This window comes from Peromyscus eremicus, chromosome 20 (genome assembly GCF_949786415.1).
Source record: "Peromyscus eremicus chromosome 20, PerEre_H2_v1, whole genome shotgun sequence".
NCBI classification, from domain to species: domain Eukaryota; kingdom Metazoa; phylum Chordata; class Mammalia; order Rodentia; family Cricetidae; genus Peromyscus; species Peromyscus eremicus.
In genome coordinates, this window is record NC_081436.1 from 41,507,463 (window position 1) to 41,524,477 (window position 17,015).

General features: G+C 47.7%; 1 protein-coding gene across 1 annotated transcript in view; it reads right to left on the minus strand.

Annotated features, from left to right (window-relative positions):
- Window positions 1-11,120: 11,120 nt before the first annotated feature.
- Nsmce2 (NSE2 (MMS21) homolog, SMC5-SMC6 complex SUMO ligase) overlaps window positions 11,121-17,015 on the minus strand; it is a 229,653-nt gene continuing 223,758 nt past the window's right edge. Inside the window, exon 7 of the mRNA XM_059247959.1 lies at window positions 11,121-11,472. Within this exon, the coding sequence (XP_059103942.1) occupies window positions 11,355-11,472 (118 nt within the window). The 3' untranslated portion in view covers window positions 11,121-11,354. The remainder of the gene's footprint in view (window positions 11,473-17,015) is intronic.

The following is a 17,015-nucleotide window of genomic DNA, read 5'->3' on the forward strand; positions in this document are numbered from 1 at the left end:
CCATGACTCTTCCTAGGATGGACTGAGTCCACTTTAAAAAAAAAAAAAAAAAAAAAGGAAGTAGTCCAGAGAGGCTGGGGACTCCCTCTGTGAAAGTCCTAGAGCTGCTGGGCATGGGGTTCCCTTAAGGGTTTTCCACATTTGTTTTGTGGCCTGCCCCACCCAAGTAGATTTCTTCTGCTACAACATCCCCATCATACTGGTTCCTGCTTGTGTGTGTGTGTGTGTGTGTGTGTGTGTGTGTGTGTTTGTGTGTGTGTGTGTGTGATCTAGCTCAGCTCTGTTGCTTGGCCTTGGCCAAGATGATTGATTGTCTTGGCGTCCATTTCCTCATCTAATTACACCCAGGGCTGGTGGAGGGACTAATGAATAAAAAGGTGCCAGATGAGTTCTCACTGATGCCAAATACTTCAGGTCTGGGAGAAATCTTAGCGGTGTTAGTTACATACCATATTCTTCTGGTATAATCTCCTTTATTTTTGTTTTTTGGGTTTTTTTTTTGTTTTGTTTTGTTTTGTTTTTTTGTGACAGGGTTTCTCTGTGTAACTCTGGCTATCCTGAAACTAGCTATATAGACCAGGCTGGCTTCAAACTCACAGAGATCCACCTACCTCTGCCTCCTGAGTGCTGGGATTATGGGTGGGCACCATCACCACCCAGCTATAATCTTCCAAGGATATACTGTTGTATGACAAAGACTTTCCTGGGGAGATGCAATACACACCTCTATTCACCCCAGATAAGGATCCCACACAGACCCAAGTACAGACACCACCAAAGTCCAATGTGGTGAGCCAATGAGTTTTATTGGGGTTACTTCCAGGACTATGGGTGAGGGGTCACTTACAGGAGCAGAAATGACTCAAAGACAGCTGCGTGACCAAAGCCTACCCTAACATGGGTGAGAGGTCACAGAAGTTAGGAAACCTAGAGCACAGTGCACAGCCTGCAAGGCACCTCAGCAGGTTGGAGATGGTCCTTTTCAAGTGATTCTGGTCTAAACCTCTTCCAGGCAGCAGATCTGACCTCAGCTGTCTTTGCAGCTTTTCTCCTCTCACAGTCTATTCAGCTCAGCTTCCTTTCATTGGAGAGGGAATCCCATCTTTTATTGCTTACTCCAGCTGGGAGGCGCCTAGTGAATCTGGTCAGTTTCAGGAACTTCCTGGAGCTCTTTTGAGTTGTTTACCCTCCTGATTAAGGGTTTTCCTGCAGGATGGAATGTTTTAATCTCAGAGGAAACTGTTATGCAACATATAGACATAAAACTTACCTCCCTCACCCATCTTGTCTTAGTTCTTTTCCTGTTGCTGTGACAAAATACTCCAACAAATGCAATTTAAAGAAGAAAGGTTTTGGGTCTTTTGGTTTTGTTTTGTTTTTGGCTCAGTGAGTACAGTACATCATGGCAGGGAAGGTGTGGCAGCAGAGGCATGAGGGGGCTGCTTGGACTTCATGAGACATTGTTTAAAATTAAATAAAAACTGTACTACGGAAGCAGAGCCAGGTGGATCTCTGTGAGTTCGAGGCCAGCCTGGTCTGCAGAGCAAGATCCAGGACAGGCACCAAAACAACCCAAAGAAACTCTGTCTCAAAAAACCAAAAAATAAAAATAAATAAATAAATAAAACACTAAAAGCATAGGCTTACAGGGAATACATTATATTGAAGACAGGGTGACCGAAACACTGAAGACGGAGTGATTTGATAGGAGATAAGTTCTTGTTAACAGTAAGATCTGGTAGCCGCTTTAATAAATACCATATTTGACCTCTTCAAGCATTTGTATCTGTTTTCCTGTCTTCTCTGGGATGTCCAAATGTGTGAACAGTGGGCTGCCTGGTGTCTCACGGTTCAGATGCTCTGGTCTTCCTTACGCTCTCACCCGCCTCTCCACTGCATTTCAGTGTGGAGTTTCTATTACTGTAGCCCACTCACTTCTCCCTGGGGGGCTGGTCTGCTGTCTTAGTTTTCTTTCCTGCTGCTGTGATAAATACCCCGAGGAAAGCAACCCAAGGGAGAAAGGGTTCATTTAGCTCACAGTTCCAGGCTACAGTCCATCATAGCCAGGAATTCCAGGCAGCAGGCAGGAGCTTTAAGACATCACTAGTCATGTCACATCTACAGTCAGGAGCAGAGGATAAATTGCTGCTGGCTCAGCTAGTTTTCTGCACTCCCAGAGAACCCAGATCTCCTGCCTTGGGATAGCACCAAGGAGAGTGGGAGCGTCTTCCCACCTTAATCAATGCAATCAAGACAATGTTCTTCAGACATGTCTGGAGGCCAACCAGATCTAGACAAGCCTTCACCGGGGCTCTCCTCCTGCCAAGTTGACAACTAAAAACTAATCAATACATCCACCCAAGGCATTTTTCATTGTCAATATCCTTTCCATTTCTAAAAATTTGAATTGAGTCTTTTTTTCTCTTGATGGCATTTCATCACATTCTCATGTTTTTCTTTATGTTTATGAACATATAGTGTCTGCATTCGATAGTTGTTTGATGTCCTTGTTGACTAATTCCATCCTCTGTCATGTCCATCACTTCCTGATCTATTTCTATTGTATTGTTTTCTTATCATGGACTATATTTTATATTTTTCTGTTTCTTTGCACAGCTGGAATTTTTGCTTTGATTATCAGACCTTGTCTTTTTTTTTTTTTTGAGACACGGTCCTAAGTCTCCAAGATTAGCTTTGAACTTGATGTGTAGCCGAGGACAATCTTGAACTGCTCCTCCAGCCCCAACCTTCTGAATTTGGGGATCACAGGCATTCGAGCACAGCCCCTCTCATCCATTCAGATACGGTGTATGGGTGTTGGTGTGCTACACTAGCAGAGTAAGTTGCTGCAACAGAGGCTCCAGGGATGGATGCTCCACGACTATCAACTGGCTGGCCCTCCACACAGTTGACTCGGTCCTGCCTTTGAGGTCCTCTGTAAATATTGTTAATAACCATGACAGCGTCCTTTATTCTAGGGCTCACTTCGCTCCACCCTTCTAGGTGACCCATGAATGACAGTTTTCCTCTCTGACAACCGGGAAAAGGAACTGTTCTGGGTGGAGTGAAATCCTGCTTTCGTTCCCCGGGCTCTTCTTATGGTTCTTCCCCGGCCTCAGGTGCTTTCCTCTTAGGCCATGCTCATGACTCACCAGAACTCCGGAAGCCCCACCGTGTGTCTCTAGGGCTGGTCCTCCTGCAGACAGTTCTTTGTTCTCCTTCCCCCAAGCTGGGAGTTCTGGCCTCTTGACTCGTCCATCGGACAACACGATAAGTGGTCGTGGAGGCCCCCGGGTTTGTGTCCTCCGTTGCTTGTGATCATATGCCTGAAACACGTTACCTGGATGATCGCATCTAAGATAGGAGAGGGAGGTGCAGGAGGTGGTGCATGACTTTAATCCCCGCACTCAGGAGGCAGAGGCAGGTAGATTTCTGAGTTCAAGGGCAGCCTGGCCTACACAGAGAGGCCCCGCCTGGAAAAGCAAAAACAAACAAGACGGGAGAGGGCGATCGCTTTGTTGTTTGTCTGCAATCGTCAGAGCACACTAAGGGCTGTATTTAATGTCTGTGTGCGCGCGCAGGCGCGCATGCGTGCGGGAATGTGCGTGGATGCGCACTGCTGGGGACTGAACCCAGGGCCTTGTGCGTGCTAGGCAAGTACTCTACCACAGCTACACCAGATTATTTTAAAAGAAGAAATCCTCATAAATGTATCTTCACAGGAACAGAATGTAATAGGAAAATATTTATAATTTTGGTGATTAATAAAGTGGTAGGCATTGCTAAAAATCACATCTTATCTTTGTAGGGAAGGTGAAATTCCAGTTCCTGGTTAGCAAAATGGAATGTTTTTCCCATACGAACACAACTTCCTAAATCTTCTTACAGTTCCCAAAGTCCCCTGTTCCAGAACCCCCCAACTTTTCCCCCTACGAATATTAATGGCCTCTTAGCTGGTCCTTTCAAGACTCTATTATTTTGCACAAAATAAGCTCTCCCCCCCCCCCCCAGAGGCAAAACAAACAAACAAAAAAGGAGTCCCAATTCCTTTTCTCATAGTATCCATGCTTCACCATCCCCAGCCTTGTTTTTACAGGCCTCTGGCCCGATCAGCATCTCTGGATTCTTCGTGAGCCGGTGGCCATAAACAGTCAGCTGCCCAGCTTGGGTCTCATGCAGGCCCAATGGCGGAGTTTCTCAGGCCTGGAGGAATGCCATTCTCAGGTAATCCCAGGCATGCAGGACTCCTTCCTTCAGGCTTGTGCTATTTATGGCAGAAGATGACCCCTGAGTTGCTTCCTTGCGTAACTGGTATACTGGTTTTAGTTTTGTTTGTTTGTTTTTTTCGAAACAGGGTTTCTCCGTGTAGCTTTGGTGCCTGTCCTGGATCTCACTCTGCAGACCAGGCTGGCCTCGAACTCACAGAAATCCATCTGTCTGTGCCTCCCGAATGCTGGGATTAAAGGCGTGTGCCACCACCGCCCGGCATGGTTTTGGTTTTTAAAGCCAAATCTGGGGCTGAGAATATAGATCAGCAGTGCTACATACCTGGGCGTGGTGATATTCACCTGTCATCCCCAGGCTCCAGAGCAAAAGTCAAGGTCATTCTCAGGTGCCTAGGGAGTGCGAGGCCAGCCTGAACTACTAGAGACACTATTTCAAAACAACTAAATCACCTCCCTACCAATCCTGTGTTTGTTCACTAAAATGGTTCTCACTAGTAGTTCCTCATTCCTTTCTTAGGTTCTGGTTGTTCGACCATCTTCTGAGTGATGAGGCTGTGCCCTGGATCTGAGTTCAAGCTTCCTAAATGACATCGGGAACACAGAAGAACTGTCAGGTTGTTAGTCCATTACAGTTTAAACACACACACACACACACACACACACACACACACACACACACACAAAAAAAAAAAAAAAAAAAAAAAAAAAAAGAAAGAAAGAAAGAAAGAAAAAACAAAAACCCCAGCAAAGAAAGAAAGAAAGAAAGAAAGAAAGAAAGAAAGAAAGAAAGAAAGAAAGAAAGAAAGAAAGAAAAAACAAAAACCCCAGCTGGGCAGTGCATGCCTTTAATCCCAGCACTCGAGAGGTACAGACAGATGGATCTCTGTGAGTTCGAGGCCAGCCTAGTCTGCAGGGTGAGTTCTAGAACAAGCTCCAAAGCTACAGAGAAACCCTGTCTCGAAAAACCAAAATCAAACCAAACCAAAACAATCTCCCCCAAAGTAGGTAACTGGAATAAAAGAAACAGTATGCAAGATCAATTATTATTTCAAGGCAGGGTTTCATGTAGACCAGGCTGGCCTCAAACTTGATATAAAACCAGCACATTCAACTTCTGATGCTCCTGCCCCCAACAGCAGATACTGAGACCCAGAGCCAAACATTAGGCAAAGCTCTGGGAAACCGCAGAAGAGGGGGAGGAAGGATTGATTGTAGGAGCCAGAGGGGTGGTGGACACCAGGAGAACACAGCCCACAGAATCAGCCAAACAGGGCTCCTAGGCTCACCAAGACTGAAGTAGCAATCAAGACTCTGCATGGGTCTGTGCTAGGTCCTCTGTTTACACGTTGTAGTTGCTTAGCTTGGGGTTTTTGTGGGACTCCGAACTGTGGGAGTGGGGGTGTCTCTGACTCTTTTGCTTGCTCTTGGGACCCTTTTTCTCCTACTGGGTTGCAGGTTGCCTTGTCTAGCCCTGATCTTATTGCATCTTGTTATGCAGTGTTCAGTGGACATCCCCGGGAGGCCTGCTCTTTTCAAAGGGAAATGGAGGAGCAGTGAATCTGGAGGAGAGGAGAGTTGGGGAGGGAGAGAAGGATCAGGTTGGGATGTAGTGTATGAGAAAAGAATACATTTTACAAAGTGTGTAACAAAACAAGTGGGACACCAGCACAGCCAGTTCCTGCTCTGCTAGCTGGTGATAAAACCCAGACCCTCCTCTAACAAAGTGGGTAAGTGCCCTATCAGCCCAGCTACATAGCCAGCCTTTACTTTTATATTACTTATAAAATGAATCGATTTATTCTTTTATTCATACTGGGGGTCTAATGTAGGGTTTTTAGCATGCCAGGCAAGTGCTCTACCACTGCGCTACTGGAAATGAATTGTTTTAGTGTCTGTCTGCGCCAACTAAGAAAAGTCCTTCAGAAAGGGAATTAAGTGCCATTCCAGACTAGCACAAACATGGCATAAAGTAGGCCTTGCAAATATTTACTGAGTAACAGTCAAGGATCCCATGTACACATTTGCTTCAAATGTACTATACTAAAGTCCCTGTTATCCTGTTTCCCTTCAGAAGGCCTGAGGGGTTCCTCCAAGACCAATTCATTGTAAATATAATGTAGATCTTAGTGCTGTTAAAAAGAACTTAGGGAAATGTCTAGATCTTCAGTGTTTATGGACAACCTGAAGCCCGGAACTGGAAGTGATGTACTCTAGGTCCCCTGTGCTTGTCACTGGGGAAGTAGTACTGAGGATTAACCCCCTGATGAAAGAAACTGCTGTAAGGTGGTGGTGGGGAGCTGAAATGTTGGGAACACAGTAGTGAAGGGCAGGGATCTGCAGGGAGATGTGTGATAGGACATTGTCCAACGGGGATTCAGAAGGCTGACATGCCCGACATGGGTCGGGCAAGATTAGAATCAGGAGACCAAGGCTGCTGAATAGTCATGGGAGAGGCAAAGGAGAAGGGTTTGTGCAAAAAGAGAGGGAAAATAGACAACTTCCAACTTGTTAAATCGGAGGAAGCCTAGAGGGCCCAAGCCTGGGGGTGGGGACTGGTCTCAGAAACCACGGTGAGGGAGATAGGAGAGGGAGGTGGCTAACGGTTGAGGAATGGGCCCTAGAGGCAGAGAGCATTGTTGAGTCCTTGCTGCTCTGTTCCAGTGTGGGATTAACCAAACACAAGGCCAAGGGTAAGACTGAGCCTCAGTTTAATTACATGTGAAGTGGAGTATTTACAGCTCTCTCTTGGGCTCCGAGGAGGATTAGTTGGGTGACACCCTGGAGGCAGTGGTCCCAGTGGTTTCCTTGAGTCCTGAGTTTCCAGTCTGTGTCGGGGGCATCCCAGTTGGACTACACTTGCTGCAGGAGCAGAGTCTAACTGGACCCTCTGTATGACGTTTTCTACGGTGAGCGGGAAAGTGTCTAATCTGTTGGTTTTTCTGGTAATGTTTAAAGCTCACCAAGTTGGACGGTTCTTCAAAGAGCTAGCAACAAAAAAATGTCTTGTCCGCACATTTATTCACAGCTTAATAATACCCAAAAGATCCAGCTAGAGAGGCCGCTGTCCTCGAAAAAATGAAGTTTTCCTATCTCATCTTTGATTGCTCCTTTTGGGGCTGGAGAGATGGCTCAGCTGATTAAGAGCACTGGGCACTCTTCTGGAGGCCTCCGGGAAATCACAACTGCTGGAAACTCCAGCTCCAGGGCGTCTCACCTTCACACCAATGCACATAAAATAAATTTAAATAAATTATTTTTTTTAAAAAAAACCCTGTTTCCTTTGAGGGGGATTTATGTATTGGATTTTGTTGCTGCTGTACCAGGTCTGATCCCAAAGTATGAGGTCATGCAGTGGGTAGTACATGCTCTACCCTGAGTTACACATCCAGTTTATTTTTTACTTTATTGTGAAATAAAGGGCTTGATAAACCGGCCAGGATGACCTTGAACTTGTGATCTTCCTGACTCAGTCTCCAAATTGTTGGGATGACAGACACGTATTCCATTCCAAACAAGATTCTTTCTCCTCCTCCTCCTCCTTTTTGAGGCAGGGTCTCACTAGGATATTGCCCAGTCTGCCCTCAACTCCCACTCAGCAATTCTCCTACCTCAGCCTCTCAAATGATGGTATCACAAACAGGTGCCCCCCACACCAAGAAAAAAAATACGAAAAATTGTGAAGAAAAAGCTCCAGTGTTTTTGAAAGCTCTTGCAACCAGAAACCTCATCAACGGGCCGAACTGAGCCAGTCAGGTTATAAACCTTCAAAGAAAATGAACCTCTGGTTGTGGTGCTTCATGTCTTTAATCCCAGCACTTGGAAGGCAGAGGCAGGAAGATCTTTACGAGTTCAAGACTAACCAAAGACACATACATTGTGAGAAAAAAAGAAAGAAAGAGGAAAAAAGAAACCAGTGCAAACTCCACACCCTGCAACACCTGGCAAGAGTAGAACTCTTGCTAGGAGATAGACTACCACCACTGTCCACAGAGGAATGGTGTGACTTCGGATTTTTTCCAGCTGATAAAGTATCTGTAGCAATATACAGGATTCTCTTTGGAAAGAGATGGGAAGATTGAAATCGAATCTTGGGCAAGCCTTGTGTGCTGGTTCCTATCTGTTAAAGCAAGTATTGCACAAAAGAGCCACATTCCAAAAGAAGTGTGTTTGTTCTGGCTTAAACAAAATCATTTCCTCAGGAAAGCCTGATTCAGATAAAGCCTATTAGGAAACTCACAATCTCCCAGTTTGCAGGAAATGGAATGTCTTTATTTATTTTGAATCCAAAGAAAATGCGTTAAACATTCTGCCACTGCCAGTTAGAGCATGCTTTTAAATGCAAAAGCGTGTTTACAGTTCCTGGCCTTGACCTTGAGAATGCCATACCTTTATCGGGTGCATTTTAATTAGGCTTATTTTCACACACATGTGCACTGATTTATTTACAAAGGTTTTCAGTTTAAATGTGGCTTTGGATGTTTTCATTTATTAACTTCTTATTAGAATGCCAAGTCATGACGTCTTCATTCATGTGTCATTGTATTTCTCGTTCATTTTTCTCCCACTGTCTCCCCCCAGCCCTCCTCCTACCTCGGAATACACTTTCAGACACTAAGTAAATATTTAAGGAAGAAGGGAGCATGAGGTTAAGAGTCCAGTTCTGGTCCCAGCTCAGTCCCTTCTGAGCTGTCACTCTTGACAATGACTTCGCATCTTAGTGCTGGAAAGTGGGCACTTTCTGTGACCACTCAGGAGGCTGGAAGACTATGGGAGCTGATGTATACATCAAGCAAGAGGGCCTGGTACACACTCGGGATGCCATCCACATCAGCCACTGTTAGTCATTCTTGCTTTCCTGGTGCAGTGTAGGCTTCCCAGGGCTCCATTAGGCAATCTAGTTGATGAAAAGGTTGTTGTGGGAGTCAGCAGAGGACGACAAGCACTCTTTACACAATCAGAAGGAAATGGAAGAGTCTAAACGGTCACTCATCTGTTCATGTAAGAGTCTTGCTAGGCAGCCTAGGCTGGTCTCCAACTCTGAATCCTCCTGAGTGCTGGGATCACTGGTGTGTGTCGTCAGGCCCAGCTCTCTCTGTCAAGGGCACATCACTGCTGATCTTAATCCTGTCACTGCTGAGACTAACAGGGCTGGGACAATCTCTTTCTTTTTTAATTTTTTATTTTATTTTATCTAATTAATTAATTAATTAATTAATTATTTTCGAGACAGGGTTTCTCTGTGTAGCTTTGCACCTTTCCTGGAACTCACTTTGGAGACCAGGCTGGCCTCGAACTCACAGAGATCCACCTGCCTCTACCTCCCGAGTGCTGGGATTAAAGGTGTGCGCCATCAGCTGGGCGTTGGGCAGACAGACAGACACACACACACACACACACACACACACACACACACCAAACAATTAAATCAAAACCACCTTTGAGATTTCATCTTACTCCAGTCCGAACGGGGAAGATCACTAAAACAACAGACAACAAATGCTGGAGAGATGTGGGGGACGGGAATCCTGACTTTCTGCTGGTGGGATTGACACTGGTAGAGCCACTCTGGAAATCAGTGTGGGGAACCTTAAAAAAGCTAAAGATAATCTACCATACACCCAGCTACACCACTGCTCAGCACATGCCCAAGGGACTTGACATCCGGTCAGCACTGCTGACTGCGGTCCATCCTCTGTAGCTAGGAAATGGGAGAATAGAGATATCCTTCAGCTGATGAACGCAGAACGCACATGTGGTACATCTACACTATGCAATACTACTCAGATGGAAAGAAAAATGAAACCTGAAGGTCAGTGGATGAAAGATCGTATTAATCAAGAAAAACAAACGCCGAATGTTCTCTCATTTGAGGCTCCTAGCTCCAACTCTTCAGATGTGAGCATGTGACTTGAGTAACTGTAGAAACCAGGAAAGTGAAATGGGACCATGGCGGGGGAGGGGAACAAGAAGGGGGGGAAGCAGGATGCTAGTGATTTGAAGGAGGAAAGGGAAGAGTGGAAGACTTGAAGTGGAGGAGGGGAGGAGATAAGAACAGAGGAGAGAGAGTGGAATGGGAGCCAGCATGTCTGAAAAGGTCACAGGAATCTTTATCTAGCTACCTAAAAATACATCTAAGTCTTATATACATATACACACATAGTTCAAGTGAAGAATTTCAATCTGGGCTGATAATGCTCCTCATAAACTATCTAATAAAAAGCCCAACACCAGACACAAGAAGGCTTTTTTGAATCCTTAGTCAGGGTTGTCCGAGAGACCCCCAAACATTATACGCTATTGCTATTACCCTTCGCTGCCCCAGAAACCGAAGGTAAATCCCTGCTCAGGATGTGTGGCTTCCCATGTGCCGCCTGAGGCCCTCCTAGGGATGCAGTCAAGTTTACATTATGGGCATTACTTACAGCTGCCCTGGGGAGTGTGTTCCTGGAACATTCCACAGCATTCAGAAACTCACGACAAATGAAAACATTTCCATGCCCAGCGCTGTCAATCATGCCAAGTAAACAGGGGGGTCTGTTGGCTTCGCTTTCTAACCGGATGCTGTTGCTGGCTTTGCTTCCAGAAACTGCTGCTCGGCTGGCATGTTTCTCTGCGTTTTCATTTTAACTATCACCCAAAGACACTTTTCAGTCGAAACAATTCTAAAAACCGTTTAGAAGCAGCGTACGCCCCCCCACCCTTGGTTTTTCAAGACGGGGTTTCTCTGTGTAGTTTTGCACCTTTCCTGGAACTCACTCTGTAGACCAGGCTGACCTCGAACTCACAGAGATCCGCCTGCCTCTGCCTCCTGAGTGCTGGGATTAAAGGCGTGTGCCACCACCGCCCGGCTTTGGGAACCCCTTACATACTGGAGAGATACAGACAGGATCATGCTGAGGATTATCAAAGTTTTATTTAAAATTTCGGAGCACTTGAAAATAAAGAATATAATGTACTTGTGTTTCTATTTTGTCCCTTGAAGAATGCTTTCAATTACAATCAGCCATCAAGTGTTACCCCAAACCCAGTGTGCTGATCAGCCAGCCCTTAACCGCTCTCTAACCTCAGGGTCGGGTGGCTGGGGTGGAGGTAGGCTGCTGACATCCCTGTGGCCAGGGGGGCTTGTTCCTACTCAGAGTGGCGTTTTTTCTTCTTGTTGTGGCTCTCGATTGCCCTTCTCAGGGCTTCATCTGGAATGAGGTCCGACATCCTCATGTCCGTGTGACTACAGCCAATTTTGGGGCAACTGTGAAGGAGAAAGAGAAGCGTCAGTCCCTCTCACTTCCGTGCCTTAAGCACTAACCTCATCGCCAGGCACTGGAATGAGAACATTTTACAGAGAACAAGGACGAAAACCAAACCCCTCAGAACTCAGAGTCATGCACATGTACCCAGGTGAGGGCAGCTTAGTTTGGAGCTGGGGATGCAAGCGAGGAAGGGTGAGCAGCACCTACAGCTAGGAGCTTGCTTTGTCATGGGAGGCAGGCAGTCACCACATAGCCAAGTACCATGCCACAACAGCAGTGAAGCAATGCAGGGCAGAGGGGACATGGGGTCCGGGGAGATGGGAAGGAAGGGTGGACACAGGCGTGCGTGCGTGCGTGCGTGCGTGCGTGCGTGCGTGTGTGTGTGTGTGTGTGTGTGTGTGTGTGGCCTAGGCTGCCCAGAAGGCACAGCCAGGTGCTCTGCAGTGAAAACAAAGAATTTGGAGGTGAGCTCAGGGGCAAAGTGACACTTTGGATTATTATTTTATTGTTACTATTTTTTGTTTTGTTTTGAGTCACAGTCTCACATAGCCCAGGTTGTCCTTGAACTTCCTACCTAGAGGGGAATGAACTTCCTATTTTCCTCCATTTCGCCAGTGCTAGGCTTATAGGCATGCACCACCAAGACCTGGTTATAAGCTATGCTGGGGGTCAAACCCAGGGCTTCATGCATGACAGGAAAATGCTCCACCAACTAGGCTACATCCTTAGTCCAGGATCTCATTTTAAATATGAAAAGAAGCCCCTGGAGCTTTTCCAAAGAGGGATGGGGTGTGATTTAGATTCCGTTTTAGAAAGCTTTACTCGGGCTACTTAGGGGAGGACAGAGGGCCAAAGGGCAAAGAATGAAGCAGGGAAACAATGGGTGTCGGGAGGTGAAGCAGGGGTGAGGAGGTCTGCTGGAGTGTCCTGGCAGAGACCGGCTCTAGCACACACTGGGACAGGGGACCCTACGGCTGGAAGGCAAGTGGAGCCTAAAGAAAGGTGGGACAGATGGGCAACTGCAGGGCCCCAGACTGTGACGGGGAAGGAACGAGAACACAGGAGAGGAACGGGGCCAGGAGTCCCGCTGGACTACGTCCCTTTGAATGCCACTAAACCTCTCAGTGGAGACACTGAGTGGGGCATTAGGGACTGGCCAGGAGCCTGAGGTGGGGACTGAAGAATGTGAGTCACCAGAAAAGGGTGGAGCTCAAGGCCTTGCTCAGTTAGCCATCGCCTTTGAGGCAGTGTTTGGTCTGAGTCACCTGATTTCTTTTTACTATGAAGGAGATTTGGGCAGGGCTGAGTGCCCAGTGTTTAGACTCAAGCTTATGGAGGTCCTGAATTCTCTCAATCACCTACTGGTTGGTGGCTGAGAGAAACTTTCTGAGCCTGGGTCCCCCTGCTTTAAAATATGGACAGGGTCCCTATTCCACGTGGCAACAGCCCCAGAACTACTCCATAATGTCCTTCCACTTTCCCATCTCCTAGACCGGCTACTATTCTCTTGGGAAGTTTGAAGTTATCCGGTCTGTCTGTCCTTGCAGAGACCCAGGGCACATCCACACCATTCAGGGTGCTCCTGTGTGGTCAGCTCTGGGCCACAGAACCTGAAGTACAAACAGGGCTCTGGCCCACACAAGGGCTGGCCCCAGGACCCGAGACAGCTCTTCAGAAGGTACAGCAAACACAGGAGAAAGGTGAAAGGCAGACGGAAGGGAAGCTGACCCCAGAGCTACAATTCAAGTCACAGGAAAGGCAAGGGTAAAGGAGGAAAGAAAGGGTTTTTGGCCTTGATCTTGGGATCAAGGAGTCTTCGAAGCACAGGGGCTTTCTTTGGAGCAATGGATGGTAAGATTAAAAATGGGAATTAATGTTGAAATGCTAAATGTGCTCTGTATATTCAGGCACATGAGTTTTTCTGTCTGTCTGTCTGTCTGTCTGTTTTGGTGGAGTCTTGCTGTGTAGCCCTAGCTGCCCAGGCCAGCTTGTCCCCTGTACTCTGAAATCCTTAAGTATGAGATGAGGAAGATATAGACGCATTCATTTTAGAAACAGGGACTGTCATCCCCTAGGCTTCCCTGCCGTGGGAATGCAGAACAGGAGGTTCCTGGAGGTAAACTTCCCTGACGGGCAAGCCCTGAGCCCTACTTCTGACTCCCAAGCTTTGGGTGCACCGACTCCTGAGAACAAAGTCTACCTCCATCTGCCAGACGGTGAATAAGCTAGTGGAGAGGGAAGTGGAGAGCGAGGGGGGAGGACTTCCTGGTGACGTCAGTGGCTTTAGTCAGTAAATGAGGGCATTCTGAGAATGGCTGATGGAATTAACCACACAACTGGGCTGCAGGGGAGGCGCCCACACTCATGTCATGCTGGGCTGGAGCTCAGGGACATCTGTGTCCTGCAGAGACAGCTCTGGGGACAGGGATACAAATCCAGTAGTCCTTCCAAGGGGCAGGAGGGCTTTAGGAGCTGACAGCAAGGATTCAACTGAACGCGGAGGAGCTGAGAGAATCCCAGCACCTGGGACGCAAGAGGGGGATCAAGCGTGCTAGACCCGACTGAACCACACAGAAAGTTGTAGGCTAGCCTGGGCTACACAGTGAGGCATCTCCAGAAGAGTGGCAAAGGCCAGGCGGTCAGCTCCCCTGACGCTGACACTGTACAAATGACCGGACAAGGTTTTCCCTGCAAACGGAGGGAAGTGGAGTTCCTCGTCAGACGGAAGGTATTCTGGCGCAGTGAGAATCAAGCGGGCCACTGGTGAAGGCTCATGCTCCAGGCCTTCCCACACAGTAGCTGCTGTTCTAGACCACAGCTACCAGTCCCGTCTCCTCAAACAAGACGGCTCACCAAGTGACAGGGTGCAAACAACACTGAACAGCATGAATGGATCTCTGGGGAGACTTCCTGGAGGTGAGGCTGGCACAGGAACCAGGGTACAGCCTTGTCTCCCACCCCACCCCAGAGAAACAAGCTTTTAAACTAAAAAGGCTAAGAAAAGGCCATGATGCCATGGGCCTGAATCAGGGCACTCCTGCTCTGAGAAACAACATTACCCAAGCATTAGGCCATAATCCCCAGGACATCCTGGTGAGCAAGTCAGGTGTGGCAACACCTTCAACTCTCCAATCATCCCCTGGAAGGGCTCAGACCCACAGGCCTGGAAGGAGAGGCTGATCTGAGCCTGGGTCAGCCACAGGGCAGAGCATTCCTTAACAGTATGGGGCACACTTAAGTGTCTGCTAAGGAAAGGCCTCAGGGTGCAGAGGGTCTCAGGGGGCTGCAGGAATTGGGGCCTCAGCCTCAGCTCATGATCAATCACATCATGGTGAGTCTTGAGAGGCTCAGATTTGGGTCCTAAGAATGCCTAGGTCCGATCCATAAGCTCCAGGAAGTGGGTGGAATGCCTCTGGCAGCAAGAGTGGGGTGGATTCCTGTCATACCTACAAACAGGAGCAATTCTGTATCATGCCCTCCAAGACTAGGGTGATGTGTCACAGAGCAGTGGGGGAAGTGTGATGACTGGCAGCCATAAGGGCCGCGTAGCTGTGTGTTCACGCTGTACACCAGCAAGCTTCCTCTCAGGTCTGCCCCTCCCCATGTGTGTATAGGCGGCGGCTGTGTACATGTACACATGTGTGCATGCTGGGGCGGGCAGAGGACATCCTCAGCTCTCCCCTCGGGTACTACCACATTTATTAATTTTTTGAGACAGGGTCTTTCATTGGCCTAGAGCTTGCTAAGTATACACTAGGCTGTCTGGCCAGTGTGCCCAGGGCTGCCAGGTTCTCATCCTGCCCCCAGTGCTGGGATTACAAGTGTGTGACCATACGTGGCACTTTAATGTGAGTTTTGGGGATGAGCTAGAGCCTGACTGAGCCAGCTTCCTGTCTTCTCCACACGCAAGAAATGTGCTCGTACAGATCTGGGAGGAATTCCCTGTTAGCTCCAGGGTCTCTGGAATTTTGAGTTGATAGTGTTATTGCCACTCTAGACACAAAGAATCTGGTTGAGAGGCTCGGTGACGTGTTGCTAAGTGAATTCTGCTTTGACACCACACATTTCACTTCACGTTTCTGCCATGCTGTGAATGACTGGTAAGGGTCCTGCTCAATACCAGAAAACCAAAGCAAATGGCTGGGGTCAAAACCAGCCATAACTCATTACCATGAAAATCGGCAGGCAGCTTTATTTGCGAGCTTTATGATTAAGAGATCTATTTTAGGAAATGACTCCAACAGTATACTTAGGGTGAAAAGCTCCACAAGAATATTCCTCCTCAAGCCAGTGAAGAGGCCTCCAGGGACTGAAGCATGCTGGGAAAGTTCAGATGGTACCCAGTAACACAATGTGCCTGGGACTCCAGTAGCATAACATAATTGGAACAGGAGAAAGAAAGAGTTCTCCAACAGGATGTGTCACAGACATTTTTTAAATACCGCTTCATGGGAAATGACATCACTTCATGCTGAATCAGAAGCCTATGGGGTAAGTTGTGCGCAGACCGTGAGTTCTGATCTGCCATGTGTGCCCTGGGTTTTGACACCGGCTCCCGTGACTGTAGCACCTTGTCTTGGGTGTGGTTTAGGCTGCTTCCCACAGGGTCTTCTACCTCTGATGCTGTAATTGATGAACAAGAAACTGTTTGGAGCTGACTGCAGGCTCTGAGTCAGGTGCTGAGGCACCATGGTGAGGAGAGCTCTTGCCAGCCACGGCTCTGTCTTGCTCACCTCTCCAGAGCTGTGTCTCCAACAGTGACAGTGACCCCACCTATATACTCAGATCCACATGATATTTATGGCCAGCTCAGTCACCTTCTAAGGGCGAAGCCCACACGCCTGTCCCTCTGATATTTTCAAGGGGCTGAACCACTGTGATCACAGACTCGGATGACCTGAACTGAGCCTCTCAGAACCCTTCTAGACACTCTGCCCTCTTCCATCTCTTTCCAACAACTGCTTCTGGACACTCAACAGAAATGGCAGTCATCGTCCCCTCCTCCTCCTCCTCTCCCACTTACAACCCGTTGCCCCATTCTGTCAGGGGCACACACCCTCACCCCCAGGGATGCGCCGCTCACTCTCTGTAAGAGAGCCCACTGTATAACGAGCAGCACAAGCCCTTGGCGCCCATCCCCTGCACTGTTTCTGGAGGACTTCCTCAGCTCAGGTTGACTCCTCTTACTCCCCTTCCTCTACCAGGTCTCCTGTGCCTATGGGGTAGAGCTGGTAGATGCTGGTGAAGACGCTGGCTAACACTTCAAGATAATGAAGGGTCACGGTCACCAAGTCTGACTGCGTATGTGCCGGTACTTTAGCTACTTTACAAATATCAAATGCACCAATGAGAAAACTACAATGACTACCATCAATTTACAGATGAGGAAGACAATGAAGCTGACATTCATGGCCTCTAGGATAGATCTCTAGCCTATTGATTATTCTATCACTACAGTGCCAATCTATTTTCCTGCCACCAACAGTCACCGCCATCATATGGACGGCCCACCAAGTGAAAGCTGGCCTGATGGGGTGAGGCT